Below are 25,336 nucleotides of genomic sequence, written 5' to 3'. Positions count from 1 at the left end.
TGTCTGACCTCTGTGAGGTTTTACGCAACTTTGAGGAAACAACACAGATGGTGAGCAGCGATGCCGCTATTATCAGTGTAATCATCCCACTTCTGTGTCTACTGAAACACTCGCTGCTCACAATGAAGGCGGAAGAGGGGGAAATGGGGAAAGACAGTACACAGGGTGATAGCCAGACCACCCTAATTTCGTCATCTCAGCGCAAATTGGATGATTATGAGGAGGAGATGAAGCAGGAGACGGTTGTGTCTGCTACAGAGGGTCCCAGAGCAGGTTTATTCCATCTGTTCAGCATGGATGTCCCGAAGAGGAGGAAGCGGAGATTGAGAGGACAGCAAAGTATTTTCTGTTGGGACTCTGGCACACATGACTGACTTTATGTTATGCTGCCTTTCCTGTGATCCTCGCGTTGTATGCATTTTGGTTAAGATCGATTACTGTTTGTTCACCCTTCTCGACCCCTGCTACAAAGAGAACTACTCATATCTCTTTCCTGTGGTGGAGAGGACTAGCCAAATGATGCAATACCAGAAGGTCCTTGTGAAAAAATTGCTCCAAAAATTTCCAGCTGACAATGCTGGCGGCAGAGTACGTAGTTCCTTGGGCAACCGAGGAGGAGAGACAAGGGGAAAACACAGCAGTTCCAACAGAGGAAGGGCACAACTCTCTTCAAGGTCTAGGACAGTTTCATGACACCCCGCCAGCACCCTCACCCTGATGGCCTAGTGTCACAAAGAGAGAAAAGCTTTGGAAGATGGTAAAGGAGTACGTAGCAGACCGTGTCAGCATCCTTAATTATCCGTCTGCGCCTTACAACTACTGGATGTCCAAGCTGAACGAGGCACTAACTGGCGCTCTACGCCTTGGAGATGCTGGCCTGCCCTGCAGCCAGCGTTTTGGGTATAGAGTGGGTATTTAGTGCTGCTGGGGGCATAATAACTGATAAGCGCATTTGCCTGTCAACTGAAAATGCTGACTCTTATAAAAAGGAACAAGGCCTGGATTGCCCCTGATTTCTCTACTCCACTAGAGAAAAGCGGCTGAACATAAAGGAACTTTAAATGTGGCTTTTATTGTGTATTGAATACACAGTATTCCCATGCACCCCTTCCACCACAAAAATGGTATATGGTTCAATCTTCCTTTTCTCATCCTCCTCCTCCATCATATCAACATGCTTATTAGGCTGCCCTCGCTCCTAATGTTTTCGATGGTCAGCTCAGCAGCAGGCATTCGCCCCTAATGTTTTAGAAGGTCAGATCAGCAGCAGACCCTCACCCCTAATTTTTTTCATGGTCAGATCAGCAGCAGGCTCTTGCCCCTAATGTTTTAGTGGGTCACCAGCAGGCCCTTGCTCCTAATGTTTTTGAGGGTCACCAGCAGGCCATCAATCATAATTTTTTTAAGGGTGTGTATGATGCCCTCTTCTATGTGTAATAAAGGGTGTATTGTAGTGCCGGTTCCTTGTAATTTTTGGCAGCCCTTTCACTTAGTGCATAGGCTTTATGAGTGTAGGAATGCCACTACCTGAACATTTGTACCACAATGCTAATGAGGCCCTCCATTATGTGATATACAGATTGTATCGGAGTGCCTCTTCCTTGTAATTTTTGGCAGCACTTGCACTTTATATACAAGTAAATATACAGGAAAGTAGTGGAATTTTTCCTAACAATTTTTCCTCTAAAATCCATGTTATCTTCGGTTTTGTGCGTATTATTGTCAGTCTGTACAAGTGGCATACTACTCGGACAACATCATTCCCAGCAGCATCATTCCCACATGCATCCAGACATCCTCCCCATGCTGTTCCTGAACCATTTCAGTGGTGTTTCCGTCAATTTCTGACCTTTTCTTGTGAACCAGACACCCTCTCCTCTTCAGAGCAGGGGGTGCCTGGTTTAATGCTCGGGTTCTCCTATTGACTTCCATTGTGCTCGGGTGCTCGGTAGAATACCCGAGCATCCCGAAGTGTTCTTCTTAAGCACCCGAGCACATTGGTGCTCGATCAACACTATCATCACAGCATAAAAAATCCACAATAAATCTGCATGTAGCTCAGATTCACAGCTGGTTTTGCTGTAGAGCCACAACAAATTTTATTGTTTCAATTCATTTATTTTGTAAAAAAAAAAACTATAAAATTACCTGAGTGAACTTTTTGACATAGCCCTATTTGCAAGCACCACAGTATACAGGATATGAACAACATACATTCAATCACACAATTTATGAGCTTTTATGTGAGAAGCATTACTGTGAAGTGAAACACACCATTTACATGAACATAAACATACAAGTGCGCTACCCCAGAACAGGATAACTGCACAGGATTGATTGTTATACTGTTATTTGGTTATTTTAAATGTTCTGATTTGTTGTATTTGCCTACTCAGTATTATTGTATAGATAGGTCAGGGTTAACAACCTTGACTCAGCCCCTTTAGGTTGCTAGGAGATGGTCCTGGGTCTATCCCTAGTCAATATACAGCCTAGTGCTAACTTAGGAAAAGAGAGGACCTACATGTGCTTGCTCCTCAGTCCCAGAAAACCATCATCTCTGATACAGCTACAGCTAAGAAACAGCTATATCCAAAGTGCTTCAGAGAGATGGAGAAGGAAGATTAGAAGGTCCAGAATCTGCAAGGTTGTGCATTGGAGTCATGAAGGTATTGTGCATGCTTAAGGCTTATAGAGACTTTGATGCTGCTGTGAGATGGAATATTGCCACCACATCCTTCTACACTTTGTGACAGTTTGGCAAGCTGTATCTTAATTCTGTACCCCTCAGTCTGGGAATTACGAAACATCTACTAATAACCTCATTGCAAGCCTTAGGTTCTGCAGAGAGAGACAAAGACAGAGATAAGGAGTACAACACTCCTGTCTTGCACCCAGCCATTTCACTTAAAGGGGTTGTCCGGGTTCAGAGCTGAACCCGGACATACCCTTATTTTCACCCCGGCAGCCCTCCTGAGCCTGGCATCGGAGCATCTCATGCTCCGATGCGCTCCCGTGCCCTGCGCTAGATCGCGCAGGGCACAGGCTCTTGTGTTTACAATAACACACTGCCGGGCGGTAACTTCCGCCCAGCAGTGTGTTCGGTGACGTCACCGGCTCTGAGGGGCGGGCTTTAGCTCTGCCCTAGCCGTTTTACTGGCTAGGGCAGAGCCAAATCCCGCCCATCAGTGCCGGTGACGTCACCGGGGTTCCTGTCAGCCCCATAGAGAGCCCCGGTACGTCACCGGAACTCAGAAAATGCCTTTGCCCTGCGCGATTTAGCGCAGGGCAAAGGAGAGCATCGGAGCATGAACTGCTCCGATGCTCATGTCAGGGGGGCTGCCAGGGGGAAAATGGAGGGCTGTCCAGGTTCAGCTCTGAACCTGGACAACCCCTTTAACACCAAGGGCATCCCAAGTAGCACCAAGCAGGAGCCCCAACACCAGGGTTTGCCCCGAGGGAAGAAAGGGTGCTACCTCCTGTCACTGCACAGCCCTAGGTGGGTGTTGGTGTGAGGATTGCCACTGTGTTCCATGTGTACACTTATTCTTGCCAAAGTTCGTTCCTTTGTGCTGCTGCTGCACAAGATATGATGCATTTTGTACAATTCACAGATTCAGTCTTTGTAGAAGACGTGCTGTGCTAGAAAAATAAACATGAATATGCTTGCAATTTTCCAGAATACTCCAATGAGTAAACCAGTAATTCAGCATTTATTTTGCTTTCACATAAACACAGATTATTGTACTGTGGGAGAATTGAATTTATGAATGCCATAAATATATAGAAGTTCTGCTTCCTGTAATATATGTGCTGGCATAAAAAAAAACTGATTCTAAAGTGATGGCAAAATGACAAAGCATAAATGGTGTAAATTGGAGCAAATCTCTCTCTAGAGAGAAACATTTGTTTCTTGTGTTTCTACAATCTTTAGAATGTACAGACGCTGGGGACTTTATACTCTACAGTTTATAAGGCTGTCCTTGCTGCCCTACAGTCATTTTCATGCTCAGGCTCAGGGGACAAAGAAGAAGAAATGCATTTTTTGTCAGCAAAGCTTTATAACATCTAAATGGAGGGGTGATGAATTATGAAGGCCCCAGCTACATTATGTGTTACAAGTTTTTATTGGGAAATAAGTGATTATTAGGAAGCATCACTCTTCGCTTTCCCTACAGCAGTTTAGAGCAGTGGTGAGCAACTCACGCCCATAAAGCTCATGCAGCCCTTGGGTGCTTCACATGCAGCCCCAGGATGTCCTATTCCCTCTGTATACTGTAAAAAATCATGTATGTAAGGCAGCCAGCTTCCTGGAGAGAAAAAACGTCTTCGCTGCAAATAGGGTACTTGAGACACCAAAAGGAATGCATGTCCTTTCGGTGGAATGATGAACTTCATTTGACACCCCCCTCAGCTCCTTAGTAGTTCAAATTCAGTTTAAAATTAATTTGTTAGATCATTTTACCACCGCAAACCAACATACCGTTTTTAAATAATCTGATATTGCCCCTAACATGTCCCTGTCTGTTTATTCACATGCATGAAATATAATAAAATCTATTTTTAAAGAGTATGCTACTGACCTCTCAATAGTCAAGTGGGAGCTCTCGCTGTATAAACGAGTCACGCAGTCCTATCCAGACTATAGGTTCAGGACAATGTGACACGCTGTGTAGGTGAATCACATTGTCCTGACACTATAGTCTGGACTGATATGCCCTCAGTCTTTGTAGAAACCTACAGGCTTCGGCACATGCACCATTGCCTTATACTACCAAGACATGTTCAGAGAAGCAAAGTGCCCAACTTCATCACAGTACATCTTGCTACACTGTGCATGCCCAGGCAGTACAAGGCAATGGCACATGCTCATGAGACTGGTGTTTACTTGCTATGTTGGCTGGAGGGATGTCAAGACTGGAGTGGTGGGGATATACACCAAACATCATGACTCTTCCATACAGCATGAGTGCCTCCTCGAATCTTCACAATAGTATACTGCATGCTATGTTTTAAAAATGGTTTCAACTGCATTTGCGGCATCTGAAAAAAACAGGGCATTTTTTTAAAATACTGTAAGGCCTATTGTCACAGCATGATGGCAGTTTAGTTTAATAGGTTCCCTTTAATAGGAATGCCAAATAATTGAGCCTCAAAAAAGCAGTGCTACCTCTTGATGACTGGAAGAAAGCCGTTGAGATAGGAAAAAGCTATTATTTTATTTATGAATAAACTTGCATGTGATAAGTGAAAATCATAAAAATAATATACATGCAAATACAGTACCTAAATAATATAAATTCAATAGATTGTCAGCTTTTTATTCAGCAACACCCTTATCCATGGACCATTCCTGGTTAATAGTAGACACAGCCTATGGACAAGATATTTTTTTTTCTAATCTAAGGTAATATTTTAGGTTAACCATGCATAATGCATAATACCCTACCAAGGATTTTTCTGGTGATACTATTAACCACTTCAGCCCCGCTAGCTGAAACCCCCTTCATGACCAGAGCACTTTTTACACTTCGGCACTACACTCCTTTCACCGTTTATCGCTCGGTCATGCAACTTACCACCCAAATTAATTTAACCTCCTTTTCTTCTCACTAATGGAGCTTTCATTTGGTGGTATTTTATTGCTGCTGACATTTTTACTTTTTTTTGTTATTAATCAAAATGTAACGATTTTTTTGCAAAAAAATGACATTTTTCACTTTCAGCTCTAAAATTTTGCAAAAAAAACGACATCCATGTATACATTTTTCGCCAAATTTATTGTTCTACATGTCTTTGATGAAAAAAAAATGTTTGGGCAAAAAAAAAAATGGTTTGGGTAACAGTTATAGCGTTTACAAACTATGGTACAAAAATGTGAATTTCCGCTTTTTGAAACAGCTCTGATTTTCTGAGCACCTGTCATGATTCCTGAGGTTCTACAATGCCCAAACAGTAGAAAAACCCCACAAATGACCCCATTTCGGAAAGTAGACACCCTAAGGTATTCGCTGATGGGCATAGTGAGTTCATAGAACTTTAAATTTTTTGTCACAAGTTAGCGGAAAATGATGATGATTTATTTTATTTATTTTTTTCTTACAAAGTCTCATATTCCACTAACTTGCGACAAAAAATAAAAATTCTAGGAACTCACCATGCCCCTCACAGAATACCTTGGGGTGTCTTCTTTCCAAAATGGGGTCACTTGTGGGGTAGTTATACTGCCCTGGCAATTTAGGGGCCCATATGTGTGAGAAGTACTTTGCAATCAAAATGTGTAAAAAATGGCCTGCGAAATCCGAAAGGTGCACTTTGGAATGTGGGCCCCTTTGCCCACCTTGGCATCAAAAAAGTGTCACACATTCTGGTATCGCCGTACTCAGGAGAAGTTGGGGAATGTGTTTTGGGGTGTCATTTTACATATACCCATGCTGGGTGAGAGAAATATCTTGGCAAAAGACAACTTTTCCCATTTTTTTATACAAAGTTGGCATTTGACCAAGATATTTTTCTCACCCAGCATGGGTATATGTAAAATGACACCCCAAAACACATTGCCCAACTTCTCCTGAGTACGGCGATACCAGATGTGTGCCACTTTTTTGCAGCCTAGATGCGCAAAGGTGCCCAAATTCCTTTTAGGAGGGCATTTTTAGACATTTGGATCCCAGACTTCTTCTCACGCTTTAGGGCCCCTAAAAAGCCAGGGCAGTATAAATACCCCACATGTGACCCCACTTTGGAAAGAAGACACCCCAAGGTATTCAATGAGGGGCCTGGCGAGTTCATAGAATTTTTATTTTTTTGCATAAGTTAGCGGAAATTGATTTTTTTTTGTTTTTTTCTCACAAAGTCTCACTTTCCGCTAACTTAGGACAAAAATTTCAATCTTTCATGGACTCAATATGCCCCTCAGCGAATACCTTGGGGTGTCTTCTTTCCGAAATGGGGTCACATGTGGGGTATTTATACTGCCCTGGCTTTTTAGGGGCCCTAAAGCGTGAGAAGAAGTCTGGAATATAAATGTCTAAAAATGTTTACGCATTTGGATTCCGTGAGGGGTATGGTGAGTTCATGTGAGATTTTATTTTTTGACACAAGTTAGTGGAATATGAGACTTTGTAAGAAAAAACAAACAAACAAAAAATATATTTCCGCTAACTTGAGCCCAAAAAATGTCTGAATGGAGCCTTACAGGGGGGGTGATCAATGACAGGGGGGTGATCAATGACAGGGGGGTGATCACCCATATAGACTCCCTGATCACCTCCATCATTGATCACCCCCCTGGTAAGGCTCCATTCAGACGTCCGCATGATTTTTACGGATCCATGGATACATGGATCGGATCCGCAAAACACATGCGGATGTCTGAATGGAGCCTTACAGGGGGGTGATCAATGACAGGGGGTGATCAGGGAGTGTATATGGGTGATCACCCCCTGTCATTGATCACCCCCCTGGTAAGGCTCCATTCAGACGTCCGCATGATTTTTACGGATCCATGGATACATGGATCGGATCCGCAAAACACATGCGGACGTCTGAATGGAGCCTTACAGGGGGGTGATCAATGACAGGGGGTGATCAGGGAGTGTATATGGGTGATCACCCCCTGTCATTGATCACCCCCTGTAAGGCTCCATTCAGACGTCCACATGATTTTTACGGATCCATGGATACATGGATCGGATCCGCAAAACACATGCGGACGTCTGAATGGAGCCTTACAGGGGGGTGATCAATGACAGGGGGTGATCAGGGAGTGTATATGGGTGATCACCCCCTGTCATTGATCACCCCCCTGGTAAGGCTCCATTCAGACGTCCGCATGATTTTTACGGATCCATGGATACATGGATCGGATCCGCAAAACACATGCGGACGTCTGAATGGAGCCTTACAGGGGGGTGATCAATGACAGGGGGTGATCAGGGAGTGTATATGGGTGATCACCCCCTGTCATTGATCACCCCCTGTAAGGCTCCATTCAGACGTCCGCATGATTTTTACGGATCCATGGATCCATGGATCGGATCCGCAAAACACATGCGGATGTCTGAATGGAGCCTTACAGGGGGGTGATCAATGACAGGGGGTGATCAGGGAGTGTATATGGGTGATCACCCCCTGTCATTGATCACCCCCTGTAAGGCTCCATTCAGACGTCCGCATGATTTTTACGGATCCATGGATACATGGATCGGATCCGCAAAACACATGCGGACGTCTGAATGGAGCCTTACAGGGGGGTGATCAATGACAGGGGGTGATCAGGGAGTGTATATGGGATGATCACCCCCCTGTAAGGCTCCATTCAGACGTCCGCATGTGTTTTGCGGATCCGATCCATGTATCCGTAAAAATGATACGGACGTCTGAATGGAGCCTTGCAGGGGGGTGATCAATGACAGGGGGGTGATCAATGACAGGGGGTGATCAGGGAATCTATATGGGTGATCACCCGCCTGTCATTGATCACCCCCCTGTAAGGCTCCATTCAGACGTCCGCATGTGTTTTGCGGATCCGATCCATGTATCCATGGATCCGTAAAAATCATACGGACGTCTGAATGGAGCCTTGCAGGGGGGTGATCAATGACAGGGGGGTGATCAATGACAGGGGGTGATCAGAGAATCTATATGGGTGATCACCCGCCTGTCATTGATCACCCCACTGTAAGGCTCCATTCAGACGTCCGTATGTGTTTTGCGGATCCGATCCATGTATCTGTGGATCTGTAAAAATCATACGGACGTCTGAACGGAGCCTGACAGGGGGGTGATCAATGACAGGGGGGTGATCAATGACAGGGGGGGTGATCAGGGAGTTTATATGGGGTGATCAGGGGTTTATAAGGGGTTAATAAGTGACGGGGGGGGGGTGTAGTGTAGTGTTTGGTGCGACTTCACTGACCTACCTGTGTCCTCTGGTGGTCGATCCTAACAAAAGGGACCACCAGAGGACCAGGTAGTAGGTATATTAGACGCTGTTATCAAAACAGCGTCTAATATACCTTTAGGGGTTAAAAAAAATCACATCTCCAGCCTGCCAGCGAGCGATCGCCGCTGGCAGGCTGGAGATCCACTCGCTTACCTTCTGTTCCTGTGAGCGCGCGCGCCTGCGTGCGCGCGTTCACAGGAAATCTCGGGTATCGCGAGATGACGCGCCGATGCGTCCAGGAGGAACAAATCAACCACCTCCCGGACGCATCGGCGCGTTAGGCGGTCGGGAGGTGGTTAAACTGCATTTACCGTACTTACAGTAGGTCCTTAGAATGACAATCAATTTACAACCTAGGCTTCCCCTAGGCAACGCGATGTCTAGCTCCATGTCTGCACAGGCAAGCGGGGCGGAGTCTCTTTGATGCTGTGGTCAGTTGTTTCTGACGTCGGCTATCACGGGACTTCGCTCCGGGCGCGCGCGTGTGATGTGGAGCGGGTCTAGTCGCTACATGGAAATGCGCAGTGTGGTTTTGAGGACGCGGACCACAGCTGGAACCATTGCGGATAAGGAGAGGGTAACTACAGGTGATGTAATTAGTATGGGAGTCTGTGTGCAGAGAGGTAATGGGATGGGTGGATGATATGGCTATGTTTAATTAGTTCTGACAATTGTGGGTGTTCCTGGGTGTGAGTATTTATATGCAATTTTGCCATATGTTTTTTATGCTTGACAAAGGCTGTTGCACAGCCGAAACGTTTTTTGTATGCTGTGAAGCTCTAATAAAGATGGAATGATGGGAGATGCTGCCACCGCTGTTTGATTTTCACGTATTCTCTGGCTGATTGGATCCGCGGCTGGTGCGGGGCTGTTGCAACTCCCTACAACACTTTTGTTTCTACTACTTGATCCAGGGAGTGTGCACCGTGGTGGGATACATCTGAGTATACAGGATGGAGACCCCCGCAGGTCTGGGTAAGAACAATGAGACTTCTATCAAGCATGCTTATGTGTACACTGATGAGGACATTCACCGTCTGATCAATACTAGGGAGGGAGATGCATCCTTCCCGAGTTCACCCTCCATTGATATGCTTGAACGCAAATATGAACAAGAGGCTAAGAGACCTAGCACCATGGAGCTACACCTCATTACCTTTAGGGAATATTTTAGAAGTCAAAGGATCCCGAGGGTATTAAGATCCCATCTGCGCCCCTAATTTGTTCCCCAATAACGATGAATTTGGCAAAGCATTTGAGGCGGTGAACAACAAGTATTCGTTCGAACTCATGTTATTGAACATTGATTATTTACAAAAAGAGGTGGACACAATAAAGTTATCCTTAAATGCACTGGAGTGTCAGATCCAGGGTCTTCTGAGCACAGAGGACTTTGCTGGACAGAAAGAAAAAGTGACACAACATGTACAGCGGCACAGGTCAGAGGTTGAGCGCATGAAAAGGGACAAATGGCATAGAGAGCTAGACGACTATCAGTCTGGTAAAGTCTATAATTGGCAATCATCACAGACACAGAATGTATCCAGGCGGAGAAAGGGCAGAAGATTTGATCATGGTCGATTTGGGTTCACCACAGGAGAATCAGATTCAACTGATAAATCAGTGTCATCAAATTTTTTAGGGGCAGCAAGAAAACCAGGAGAGGTGGATATCGAAGGGGCGGAAAGAAAAACCACCGGCCTCTTAAAAGATCTACCACCGACACAGTCTGGGCCCCACAAAGGCAGACTGACGAGACGCAACCAGAGGAAATAAGGGATCTGGTAGTGAATATCTCTTCTGTTGAATTAAGTCATGACCAGATATGTGTATTGAGCTGTGGCCTTACCTTTTGTCCTACAGGTGATCGGGACTGGTTTGAGTTTGAATTAGACCTACAATGCTTCTTTAGGAGATTAATATTGAAAGCATTTTTTTCTATGACTAATACTGTTAATGTTGGGTCCAATATGGGTGATGTAAATGGGGAACTGTCATGTAAAACATATGGGTTGAGGAACAAAAGTAGCTTTTCACCCCCACAAAATATCCATGTGGTGGAAACATACATCGCTATTGTAAAAAAGAAATATTGCAGAGTTACAAGGTACTGATTTGAAACAACACAGGTCCAACTTATCCATTGTAGAAAGGCATGCCATTAAAGAGTTGGAGTGCAATAAACAATTTACCATTAAGCCAGCAGACAAGGGGGGAGCCGTGATTGTCATGGACACAGACAGGTATATTGGGGAGATTATGAGACAGTTAGGTGATGTAGAGGTCTATGAGGTTTTGGGAGGGGATCCCAAGTGGGATATTATGCGTATCATAGGGGGCATTCTGGATAAGGCAAGAGATGAAGGGATCATTGATGATGATCTCAATGAGTATCTCAGAGTCAGCCAACCGATTACCCCTGTGATATACATACTCCCCAAAATACACACGAGCTTGGTGGATCCCCCTGGCCGGCCCATTGTGTCGGGCAGGGTCTCTGTCTTCAATACTGTCTCAATATTCCTGGATAGGGTCCTGCGGGTCCATGCAACCTCGGCTCCCTCATACATAAGGGATACTGGCGATTTTCTCTCAAAATTAAAAGCAATTGTATTACCTAGTGAATTTAGGTTGGTAAGCTTTGATGTTGTTTCACTTTATACCTCTATTCACCACACTTATGGTTTGAATGTCGTCGATGTGGCCCTGGCCGGCATGGGACTCTCCCTGGGCGCCAGCCATCTAATCCTCAACCACCTGGAGGTGGTCCTGAGGAGGAATTATTTCCTCTTCAGGGACACCTTCTATCAACAGAAGCGGGGTGTGGTCATGGGGTCCAATCTGGCCCCGCCTACGCTAACATCTTTGTGGCGGAGGTTGAGGACAGATTGGCATATGGCTCCCATTTCTCTAGGAGGGTCCTATGCTGGTGGCGCTACATCGATTACATTAATGGTCGAGCCAGATATTTTTCTATTGTGGTGATGACATTGATCCTATAGGCTCAGGCTTGAACGTGCCAGACCTAGGGTAAGCTCAGTTTCCTCTAGCTCTGTGTATCTCCCATATACCGTAGCCTTAGCTGTGCCTACATTTTCCTTACCAAACCCAGATTACTGGCTGGTGTCTATGAGACAGCCATTATACATGCTCTCAGATCGCAAGCTACAGTCAGAATTGTGTCTCCCCAGCATAGAGGCTGAAGGGCCTTCCAAAATCCTTCCCCGATTGGCTGAATTTTAGAATTGATTCTCTTAGCACATTAGATATTTTTGGCACATTTTACAACAAGGTCAAGTGAACACAGTTAGTAAATGTACCCCATTTTGTTATAAATTGGTCTTGCACCATATGCCCTGAAAGAAGCACTGAAAATAAACAGACCCTGGCCAGATAGAAATATAGCAGTATACACAACAATGCATTTCATCCATATTCAAAATCTATTATGTTGCTAAAGAAACTGCAGAAAAAGACCTCAGAATACTTCAACCAATGCCCCCTACCAGGTTGCACCTGGACAACATCCTGAGGAGGGTGCCTCAACAATGAGGTCTACATTACAGTTTGAGAACTAAAATACAGATACTTCCAAAACTTGTAAGACAATGAGCTCCTTTACTGGCACAAGGAAAATTAGTGAACATTTCTAAAAGTGATACATGAGAATACTATGCAATTAGTATTGTACAATAACAATTAGTTATTGTACAGTAGTAGTTACTAATATTACAGAGGCCAAGTTCTTATATAACAGGATCTTGCATACCAGACTGCAGTTTGAGTCTCAACGACAAGTATGACATTTTCTTACATTTCTACACAAAACATACCTTCAATAATTTAATAATCTTTTTACATTAAACTTACATTATTTTAGTATATTACTCACCCCTGTAATTTCCTTATGAAACTTTGCCTCTAGACCTGATATATTTTGGAACGTGTTCACATAGAAACCAATTCGTCTGGATTAGCGATGAGTCACGAAGAGAGTGGAAAAAAATAAAAATGGTTATTGTATATTATTATTGGGCGGCCGAGACTGAACATTGATTCACACATACTCCAATGTGAGCGACACTGTTGACGTAACGTGTGAGATATGAAGAAAGTGCTTGTATGGGAGCTGCAGAGACAGTGTAGCACAGCCCGCTCGTATGATTTCATAGCTCCAAACATCCAGAAGATTCACTGGGAATGTTTGGATGGTGTACAAGATGTTTTTTTTGGAGCATATACCATATGTAGTCAGGAGATACTTCTTGTCTTCGAAAACTTACTGGCCAATTTATCATTTTCCCTACGCCAATCTCTGATGTTAAAAAGTCGCAAAACCTGCAGATTTGTAAATCTCATTGTGACTTTTGGAAATGTGGCAAATGCGGGGTATGGGCAGGGCCATCAGCCCTGGCACATTTATCATTATTTATGCCAGAAGCTGGCGTAAATAATGACTGAAATCTATGCTAGCTACAAGCTGAAGTCGATTACACTATGGCTCATGGACTGCCTGAGGAGGCTTTTAATTTTTGACAAGGTCTACGCCTCATCATACTGCACTACTCATCTGTCAGTAGAAAAAAAACAAATACCTAAGCAAGATAAAAAAAAAAAACTCCCTGTACTGAAATGTAGTTGGCAAAAGTAGTATTTAATGTAAGAACTGGCTAATGGGTGGTGGGGGACTTTGAATGGTGTTTTGTTCAACCAAGACACTCTTTACCATGCTACACTGGACATGTGTATGTGGTGCTATGGAGATGCATATTTTCTGTCACAAATTTACCATCATCCAGGCACCACTGTTCTGGCCATGATGGGTCGGCAAGTGTGTGACACTACTGTACAGCTGCATTGCCAGTTGATCTTTGTGGCCTAGTCATCTCCTCTGTTCCTCCCAATCTGGAATCTGCTATCCTGCCACACCCAGCAGTCTCTGCTTGTCACATGTCGGAGGCCTAAGGCAAACTTCCGGGACTTTTTGCAAACAGGACACAGGCAAAACCAACAGACCAACAGAATACTTTATTACACATGTAATAAATTAACTTGACAGTAACATATGCAGGTTAGGCAATAGTGGTAACAATACCACAGAACCAAGTGCACCAGCAGACCAGAGGAAAAACCCAGAGGGCAGAAAGCCAGTGAACCCCATTCTTCACAGAGCCCCTTATGGTAGGAATGAACTGGGCCGAGGGCTCACTGGTCACACCTCCAGGAAGGTCCCGGTACATTTAGCGGCTACCTGCAGGAAAACACGCTGGTGCAAGCACCAGCGGAACAGAAACAGGACTGGAACCAAAACATAACCTCAGTACAAGGATCAGACAACAAGACAAATGGAACCAGCACAGAAGCAGATGCCTGGACCCCAAGTGGAATGGAAGCATGGTGGTCTCAGGCAGAACAAGGGACCCTCTCACGAAGGCAGGACAAACCCAGGGACAGAAGAGGTAAGGCACTGCAGGACAGACAAGGAACAGACTATTAAGTATCCAGAAAAATAAAAAATGGAGACAGCCATTGTGTGCACAGCCGAAACGTTGCATCTGGAATAAATTCCACTTTTTGCACCTTTTTGGATGTGCTGTCTCCATTTTTTATTTTTCTGGATACCTACAAGTTGTTCTACTAGGGGCTTTTTACCACCCCTCCTGGAGACGAGCACCCGAAACATTTTTACCAAGGAGTGCTGTCCACCCATATTTTTTGCTAAGGAACAGACTAGATCAGAAGCAGTAGGCACTGCCAGGCTGGACATAGGACAGGATCAGAAGCAGCTTACCACTGCCAGGCTAGACATAAGACAGAATCAGAAGTAGTTTAGCACTGTCAGGCTGGACATAGGGCAGGATCAGAAGCAGTTTAGCACTGCTAGGCTATCAGATGCAGTTAGAGCACTACTAGGCTAAACAGAGTGGATCCAGACAGAGAACTGGTACAGAAGAAAAGGCAAGGCATGGACAAGGATAACATCAACATCATCACATGACAGGTACACAAGAACAGACAAAGCAACAACAACAATGCATTTCCAGGTGACACCACAAACAAGGGCAGATGGAAAAAAAAACTGGGTTAGCAGCAAGGGGCTACACCCAGTAAGGCACAGGACAGACTGACCCCCTGGGTGAGCAGCAAGGTGCTACACCCAGCAAAACACAAGAGACTGACCCAAAGCCCCACAGCTTACAGATAGATATAGCTGCCTAAAGAGGGTCCTGATAAGGCACACCCAGGCACAGATCAGTGGAAGTTAACCCCATCAGAGCAAGAGTACCAAAACCACAGAGCACACAGGCTGCAGTACAGGACGCTGCCTCTGGCAACCAACATACACAGAGTCCACTACGGGCAGTACGCCAGAGCACAAACAACCCGTTTCACAGTGACAAGCAGAAAAGCATCCATATTCAGACCCTGTTCACACACAAGGCCGCAGCCAGCATGCATCTCAGAACCAGCATACATAGGAACACCCACAGCCAGTACAAAAAGTGCATGCAGCCAGCCTACACAGCATCACAGACAGAAGCCACAGAGATGCAGACATGGGAAGCCACAAACACAGGCCACAGTTCACACACTGCACCGCAGCCATCATGCAGTCTCAAGCAACCAGCATACACAGGTGTCAACCTGCAGCCAGTACGCGAGGGAGCCTGCAGCCAGACTACATGGCACCAGAGACAGAAACTGCCAAAGATACAGACACACATGGGCATAGTTCTCACAAGACACCGCAGCCAGCACGCAGCCCCAAGCAACCAGCATACACAGGTTTCAGCCTGCAGCCAGTATGTAAGGGAGCATGCAGCCAGCCTACATGGTCACAACTGTCACAGTTGACCGCACTGTGACACTGCTTAGTTAGAGTTTAATGTTCCTCCATCTCTCCAAGCTGTTCTGTGCATTGATTGCTAATAAAATATTTCAGGTCTGCCTATAAAACCCAGTTGTTGCTAACCATGGTGGCTTGTGTAAAATCTGACTACAGAAGCCTTTTTAGTGTTTTGCTATGTTACATCTTAAGTGAATACCTAAATTACCTATTACCACACTAAAAGGGCATTGACATGACCTTATGTGTGTTTGAAGATGTGTTTAGTTGATGTGCATTTTGAATCTATTGTACTTTTGTAACTGTATCACTTCTTTTGATAATCTGCATGCTCCTATACTACTAAAAAAGAAGAAATACAAAAAGAAATACCTGGACCATAAAGATGGCAGTTCCTCCTGTAAATCTGTATTAAAGTCTTCAAATACCTTCTGTGCCTTCTGAAATTCTTCTTCTGCCTGCAGAGAAAAGGATGGACTCTTAGTTCATGGTTATTTAATGTTTTTATGTTGATATTCATACAAAAATCATTGACTAATACATACATACAGCATTCATTCTCACATACTTTTAAGCTTACAAAACCAACTGTAGAATAACTAGAATATAAAGCAGAGATGGCAGCTAAGACCACTTAATGACAAAATCAGTACAATACAATGTTTATTACTACCATGCTGAGCAATCATGTAAAAATTGGCCTAGTCATGGCCCACGGTTCTCAGCCATGAGTTTGCACTCCCTAATGACTCAATGGCAAAGCATGCATCCTTTATTGACCACGTAGGCTGTAAGAACCCCAAAGTATAAGAAAGGTATATTTAACATATTGACTAGCTACAGTAAATACCTTTGTAATTCTTCCGTCATCTCTTCTCTTAGCATTCTGTAATGCTTCCAAGTGATGTCTTGCACTGTCATAATCAACTAGTTTTCGGCTCCGCTTGGCAATTCGATTCTTGAAATAAAGGGGAAAAAGGTTAAGATTCAGATTTAGTGTCATTGTATTCATCTTTTATCTCAAATGGTCTTAGCATCCATTAGTTCATGCTATAGCCATATCAGTTTCTTTTCAAATATATTGCCAAGTTATACCCCATGCTTAATAGTATCCTGTATTTCAGTGGAAATTGGAAGCTTCCCATTGTGATGACATCTAGCTGCACTTGGAATGAGATTTTTTAAAATTGAAAAAGTCCTGGTACAGCAGAGTGTCTTGATTTTTGGAGTAGTATGTTGATATCATGTCTATGCACCACAGAAAAGTAATATTTTCACATTTTAGCTTGTTTACCTATCAAACACAAAGTCATATGGGAGTGATAATTTTTATTACCATGACTAACCCTCCACACCATTACCATGGCTATTAGAGGTTCTTATGCTAGTGATCAGAGCTATCACCAAGCACACGTCTACTGTATATGACCATGTTGTTTGCCTCATAATACTTTTTTTAGATCCCCACAAGCAACAATGTACAATTATTTTTAGGCTAGTGAGATAGTGTTTGCCCATTATATGGTGGTATGCTATGTTGATGATCAGAAATGGACATCAGTGATTTACAAAAAAATATTATCAGGGACCTGGAAACTGTATGAAATAAGCAAAGTGTTTGTTTTATGTGTTACCATGAGAAATGTGCTAAAATAACCTAAGATGCTGAAATAGAGTTTCCACATATAGCACTCAGTGATGTGATTAACACCACAGACAATTCACATACTGTAAAAGCACAAAAAAAACCTCATAGAATATAAATTAAAGTAGGCGTTATTCAAAGCAACTTAAACATTACAGTATACATAAACAGCAAATAAATCAATGATAAAATAAATATGTAATAATCTCATTGGCTTTTAAAACGTATAGGCTCTCATTGTCAATTACCTGCCTCCGCTGGCTCTCTGTGTGCTGTAATGAAATCTATGGCATATTTGACCTCATCAGGCTGAAAACGTTACATTAAAGTTGCTTTGTCAGCATCAGAAGAAATGGAATATCAGACAGTACCAAGTCAGGGGTATAGACAGGGTGCTCTAAAATTGGCTAACTCCAATATAACAAGGGCTGATCTCTTTCCTTGTCTCATTACTGCCACCTGGCTCTCCAAAGCAGAGAGTATGGTATGCAACCTCTTATGGGAATGGGCACATATAAGTTGAGTAAATCTGATTATTTACACCAGCTCAGTGCTGCCATGCTGTGCCTAAGAGACTTCCTTCATTATAAAGGTGATTATTGTTTGCTGATTTTCATTTTACCCAGACTACTTTGCCTTTGGATCACTGGTTGCTATTAAACAGGTTGGTCAGTTTCTAAAAATATTTGCTAAAAGCTCTTGATTTGTTTGTAGTGGTTATGGGTCCACTGTAGCAACTAACCAGTTTGACTTTGGGCTAAATCTAAGTGTGTTGTGATAGTGGTCCCCTGGTATCCACCCTTTAACTCCTATACACGAATCTGACTGCTTCAGGGAACCAACCAGGACGCTACCTCTTGGAGTAGGCCTGGTGTATTTGGCTGCTGACCCACGAAGCATCAAGGGATAAGGCAAAAGGCATAGTCTGAATCGTTAGGCTAGCTACAGAACACGAGTAGTCAAACAAGAGATCATACCTTTGCTGGTTACTAGATACTACAAAACTCAAAGCTTAGGCAAGGAAGTGGAACCACCAGCCCTGCTAAATAGAAAGGCTTTTCAGGTCCTTCCTCAGCAACTGGACAAAGAGCAAGAGGGAAAGATTAACTCCAGCATTGCAGTAAGGAAGTTTATTGAGCACTAGTCCCAATATACACAGGGTGAGTGGAGCTACATCTACATATGCGCGGGAAAGCAGGAAAGCAGAGGACACGGACAGCCAGCCTAATATTGTGTGCACATACTGTATGTCACATCATATCTTACCCCTGTTGTACAACAGAAGGCCTCTGTGGACTATGTAAATACCTACACCGCTTGGCCGGTGCGAGATGGTGGCAGTGACATGTCTCACCTACATCACCTGTTTTTCTGCTGTTCCTGATATGACTGACCCTAACCTGAATATGTTCCCACATTGTTCAGCGCAAGTGCAGAAGAAGATCCTGCTGGCACAGCAAAGAGAGGTGGAAGCAAGATGTCCAGCATCTGGCTACTCTATCTGAACCCAATTAGTTTGAAAACTTTGTTTAGAATATGTACTCTGTACCACAAGTAACGCGATGCATGCTTAGTCTTGTACCTGTGATGTCACGTTACACATCTATGGCAATTAACCAGGGAGACATTTTTTATCACTTTTATTTGTGTGATTTTGAGTTTGAGTGAATTTCTTTTTGGGTCCAATTGTAACAAATTTGCAAGCAGATTTGATTAAGGTACAAATAATTTCAACCTGAATAGCAAGTGCTCAGATTACCCTAAAAAGTTGTATTTCACACTGTAGTTTCTCCTAAAACTAGGCATTCAGCCCACTTGAGTCAATACTTTGCAGGATTAACTTTGGCTGCACATACAACTGCAAATCTTTTAGGGTATGTTTCTACCAGCTTTGCACATCTAGAGGCTGCAATTTTTGCCCATTCTTCTTTGCAAAACAGCTCAAGTTCAATCAGATTGGATGAAGCGCATCTGTGACCAGCAATTTTCAGGTCTTGCCACAGATTCTCAATGGGATTTAGGTCTGGACTTTGACTGGGCCATTCTAACACATGAATATGCTTTGATCTAAACCATTCCATTGTAGCTATGGCTGTATTTTTAGGCTGGTTGTCCTGCTGGAATGTGAACCTTCGCCCCAGTCTCATGTCTTTTGCAGCCTCTACCAGGTTTTCCGCCAGCATTGCCCTGTATTTAGCTCCATGCATCTTCCCATTAACTCTGACCAGCTTCCCTGTTCCTGTTGAAGAAAAACGTCCCTATAGCATGATGCTGCCACCACCATGTTTCACGGTGAGGATGGTGTGTTCAGGGTGATGTGCAGTGTTTGTTTTCCGCCTCACATAGCATTTTGCATTTAGGCCAAAAAGTTCAACTTTGATCTCATCTGACCAGAGCAACCTCTTCTACGTGTTTGCTTTGTCCCATACATGGCTTGTGGCAAACTGCAATGGAGACTTCTTATGGCTTGCTTTAAAAAATGGCTTTCTTCTTGTCACTCTTCCATAAGGGCCAAATTGGTGGAGTACACAATTAATAGTTGTCCTGTGGACAGATGCTCCCACCTGAGCTGTAGATCTCTGCAGCTCATTCAGAGTGACCATGGCCCTCTTGACTGCTTCTCTAATTAGTACTTTCCTTGCCTGGGCTGTCAGTTTAGTTGGAAGACAATGTCTTGGTAGTTTTTCAGTTGTACCATACTCCTTCTAGTTCCGGATGATAGATTGAATAGTGCTTTGTGAGATGTTCAGAGCTTGGGATATATTTTTTTTAACCTAACCCTGCTTTACACTTTTCCACAACTTTATCCCTAACCTGTCTGGTGTGTTCCATAGTTTTCATGATGCTGTGTGATCACTAATGTTCTCTAATAAACCTCTAAGGCATTCACAGAACAGCTGTAATTATACTGAGAATACTTTAGACACAGGAGGACTCTATTTATGAGGTAAGTGACTTCTGAAGGCAATTGGTCACACAGGATTTTATTTAGGAGTATCAGAATACAGGGGCTGAATACAAATGCACACCACACTATTCAGATTTTTAGTTTGAAAAATTTTAAAAAAACATCTATCATTTTCTTGTTACTTAACACATACTTGCTACTTTGTGTTGGTCTATTGCATAAAATCCCAATGAAATACATTTAAGTTTGTGGGTGTAACGTGAAAAAATGTGGAATATTTCAAGTGGTATGAATACGATTTCAAGGTAATGTATATGACTATGGGTAAATGGAGGATAGCCAGTGGTAACAGTCTGCTTAATAACACACTGCACTGTTGGATTTTACTTTTAAAGGGGTTCTGCAGTTTGTTTAAACGAATGATCTATCCTCCGGATAGATCATCAGCATCTGATCGGCGGGGGTCCTACACCTGGGACCCCCACCGATCAGTTGTTTGAGAAGGCAGCAGCGTCCCAGGAGCGCTGCAACCTTCTCACTGTTTCCCACAGGTCCAGTGACCTTACGACTAGTATCAACTAGCCTGGGCGCGGCTAAGCTCTGTTCACTTGAATGGAGCTTAGCCGCGCCCAGGCCAGTTGATACTAGTCATGACGTCACTGGGCATGCGGTAAACAGTAAAAAGGCCTTCTCAAACAGCTGATCGGTGGGGGTCCCGGGTATCGGACCCCCGCCGATCAGATGCTGATGATCTATCCAGAGAGTTTAAACAAACTTGAGAACCCCTTTAAATTAAAAGAATGGTTTACAAATTGTCCCTTTTTGGTTGCAGTTGCCTTCTTCTCTTATCTGACCTGTAAAATTGTGGCTGTCATTTTGAAAATGAGTCAAATTAAGTTCGATTGAGCAGAATTAAAAAGAGTCAGATTCAGCTGGAATCAGAATTTTATGAGGAAATTCAAGACAACTTTGATTTATTTAGAATCGAGTTGCTCATCTCAAACCACATCTCATCTTAAACACTAAAAAATCACATCAAACCCTATAAAAATGGCATTAGCTTCATGGAGGTATAGATCATTCTGCACATTTTTTATTTATTTTTTTGCTTCAATATGAGTTATTATTATAATGGTTGATTGCACTTGTCTCTACGGGAGCCTGGAGAACCAGTCACCTGCTGGCTTTGATGTTGCCTAACAAGCAAAGCATTTGGATTTTTATTTTTATTTTTTATGAAGCTGAAGACATTTTCAATGAATAATTACAACTTAAAACATAATCCTTTAAATTATATGGTATTTCACATATTGAGAACAAATCTAACATGGTCCAAATCAATGCAGCAGTGTTTTTCATTCATAGTATTCAACATTTTAGTCTTTTTTTTTTAAATCATGTTTATTTATCTAGCTAACGGAGAGTACTCTTGCCCTTGTAAAAGCTATGGCCTAATCATCAATGTTAAGCTACTTTCACACTTGCGGCAGAGTGATCCGGCAAGCAAATCCGTCGCTGGAACAGCCTGCCGGATCAGACAATCTGCATGCATATGGACTGCATATGTTTTTGTGCATGCATTTATGTTGAACAGGGTTCAGTAGGGGAGGTTACAGCCTGGGTAACAGGAACAATCCTATTACACCTTGCTGCACTGACTGGGCACATAAATTGCCATTATACAGCTCTGTAATTCCAGCAAACTGTTCTTGTTATTGATGTGTTACAGCCACTAACAGGTTTTATTACAAGGAAATATTTCTACGTCTTATTTGCCCTTGTGCGGTGAAGTTATATGTTCTAAAGGATTTTTTGGCTTGTATTTTTGGGAAAATAAGGGCATATTAGCCGTTGTGTGGTGAAGTGCTAAAATTACAGTACTTTTTGTGGTGTATTAGTAGCAAAAGTAAAATATATTTGCCGTTCTGCGGTGCAGTTGTATGTTCTAAAGCCTTTTGTAGCGTGTATTAGTGTAAAATATATATATATTTGCTGTTCAGCGGTGCAGTTATATGTTCTTAAGCCTTTGGTGGTGTGCATTAGTGGAAAAAGAAAATATATATTTGCCGTTCTGTGGTGCAGTTATATGTTCTAAAGCCTTTTGAGGCACGTATTAGTGGAAAAAATATATATATACTTGCCGGCCAGCGGTGCCGTTATATATTCTAAAGCCTTTTGTGGTGTGTATTAATGGCAAAAGAAAGATATATTTGCCGTTCAGTGGTGCAGTTTTATGTTTTAAAGCCCTTTTTTGTGTGTATTAGTGGGGGGGAAAAAGGGCTTATTAGCCGTTGTGTGGTGAGGTGAGAAAATTACAGACTTTTTTGGGGTGTTTTAATTTCTTTTTTATTTATTTGATCTAACAGTATGTCAGAAAGAGAACTGCCAGGCCCTGCACAGGGGAGTGGCAGAGGCCTAAATGTTTCTGGTGCAGGCAGAGGTCGCAGCAGAGTAAGGGGCCATGGCAGCAGGGGTCACTTCAAGAGGCCTAAGCTCCCAGTCAGATAGCGGTCGTGTCGTGACCAGCAACCTAGGGGTTCTTGAATGGTTGACTCGATCTTCAACTTCATCGCAAGTGACATCAGACACCCCTAGCCAAGAGTCAGTGGGTTCATCAGACACAACCCTTAGTTGGCATGGCCCGGGAGCAGGCCTTGTGCCCTCACATATCCTCAAACTGCCTCTGTCCTTTTCTGTTCTCTCAGCCAGAGAAGTATTGTATGCTGTGGCTCAGCTCCACTATACAGTGAGAACAAGCTACTAGAGGACAGTCAGCAGCTACTGGCCAGCCAAGATGTGGAGGAGACATCCGCTACTTCCTCCGCTAGGCAGGCAAGTAGTGATGAGGAGAGTGGCTGGGAGCTGGTGTTACGAGCAGTCAGGCTCCTGACCCAGAGACGGTTGAGGAGGACATCAGTGATGTGCAGACAGTACTCGATGATGATTATGTAGCTGATCGCACTTGGGTGCCGGGTGACGAAGGGGCTTTATCATCATCAGGAGAAGTGGTGTCAGCTTGCCCGTGAGGCAGCAGCGGAGCCGGCAAGTCGCTAGTCGGGAGTCATCAGGGTGGCAGCAGTGCAAGGTCCAGAGCCAAACGTGTTCGGAGTAGACCACCCACTTTGCAGGAGCCTATATGCCAGGGAAATTGTGGTGCATGGGTTCACGGATGCAGCGGTGGTAGCAGTCATTGCATAGTGTTGGGGGTAAAAATCACCTACTCGGCAGTGTGGCAGTTTTTTGTTAAGCCGCTGGAGGAGGTGAACATGGCCATATGTAGAATCTGTGGGCAGAAGGTGAATCGTGGCCAGGGTGTCAATGTTGGCACCACGGCCCTGCATCAACATATGCAGCATCACCATAAAGTGGCCTGGGAGAACAGTGGCTCCGATGTGGTGGTCCAGCCTGCCGAAGCAACAGCTCAATCACCCAATAGCACGCACCCGGTTTCAGCCAGTCAAGGCTGCACCACTTCAGCCAAAGGGAGCTGTCTGTCCTCCCCATAATCTGCTGGTCCTGATGCTCCTACTCCTCGCCCTCCTTCTCCTTGTTAGTCATTCCGTCAGCAATCAATCACCAAAGCGATTGCCAAGAGACAATAGTATGCGTGCACTCATCCAATGGCGCAGAAGCTGAACGTGCTCTTGTCCAAGTTGCTGGTGCTGCAGTCCCTCCCTTTCCAAGTGATGGACTCTGCACCTTTCAGAGAACTGTTGTCTTGTGCAGGCCGAGGTGGAGAGTCCCAAGCTGTCATTTCTTTGCCAAAAAGGCAGTACCAGCCCAGCAAATACATGTAAAACAGAAGGTGGGCTAGTCCTTGATCCTGTTGGCCAGTCCTTGAGTCTGCCAAAGTGCACGGCAGTGCCAACGTATGGAGCTGTAACTACGGTCAGGGACAATACATGTCCTTTACGGCCCACTGGGTGAATGTAGTTCCTGCACAGTCACACCAGCAACTTAGCCAGGAGATGCCACTTCCGACTCCAAGTTCTCACGCCTTGGTACTGTGACAATGTCCGCCTCTGCCTCCTCATCCTCCACCATGTCCTCAGCCTCCACTGCAGGAACAAATCACAGTGCCCCTCCAGCATGCAACATGTGCAGGGCACGGTGGTGTCACGCTGTTCTGCACTTCGTTTTCCTGGGCGAACGGAGTCACACAGGGGAGGAACTGCTCCGGGTCCTTCATCAAGAAATCTAATCCTGGCTTTCTCTGCGAATCTCAAAATTGGATCCATGGTGACCAACAACAGGAGTAACATGGTGTTGGCGCTGTGTCAAGGAGGACTGAGCCATGCACCCTGCATGACATACATGCTCAATCTAGTTGTCAAACGGTTCCCTAAGTCTTCCACCCATCTGCAAGACATCATAAAAATGGCGAGGAAACTTGCATGTACGTCAGTCACTCGTACACAGCAAAGCACACCCTCCTTGAGCTGCAGCGGCACAACGGCATCCCCCAACATATGGTAGGCTGATATGCGACGTTTCCACCCGTTGGAATTTCACCCTCCATATGTTGTACCAACTGTACGAACAGAGAAAGGCCATAAGCGATTTCTTGATGATCCAAGCGTGTAACTTTGATCTCAGCCAGTGGCAGCTCATGCGTGACACCTGCCGATTGCTCAAGTCTTTTGAGGAGGCCATGTTATTTGTCAGTCGCCAGGACTATGGGATGAACAACATCATTCCACTGCTTCATGTCCTGGAAAGGATGCTGATAAATCTGGCTGGTCAGGGGACTGGGGTTGTGCCGCCTAGATCTCACGGCCACATGAGCCCTGTGGGGGCTGAACTGGAGGAGGACATTGGAGCACAAGCAATGTGTAGTGAAATTGTTTTTTTTCTACACAGGTGACAGGAGAGGAGGAGCAGGAGCAGCCAGAGGAGCTACAGGGCGATGAGGAGGAGGCAGAGGACCCAGACACACCGTGGCAGTATTCAGTGGAGATGGAGGCCGGGAGTCCCTCCGAGTAACTTGCA

At 44.2% G+C, this 25,336-nt stretch overlaps 1 protein-coding gene across 1 annotated transcript in view; it reads right to left on the bottom strand.

Annotated features, from left to right (window-relative positions):
• The window catches only part of AMPH (amphiphysin), a 301,192-nt gene that overhangs the window by 130,861 nt on the left and 144,995 nt on the right, over positions 1–25,336 (bottom strand). The window contains 3 exon segments of the mRNA XM_044294372.1: positions 12,840–12,915; positions 16,167–16,252; positions 16,645–16,752. Coding sequence (XP_044150307.1) covers positions 12,840–12,915; positions 16,167–16,252; positions 16,645–16,752 — 270 coding nt within the window.

This window comes from Bufo gargarizans, chromosome 5, assembly GCF_014858855.1.
Source record: "Bufo gargarizans isolate SCDJY-AF-19 chromosome 5, ASM1485885v1, whole genome shotgun sequence".
Lineage (NCBI taxonomy): Eukaryota > Metazoa > Chordata > Amphibia > Anura > Bufonidae > Bufo > Bufo gargarizans.
The sequence above is the reverse complement of the archived record's forward strand: the minus strand, read 5'-3'. Positions and strand labels throughout refer to the sequence as shown.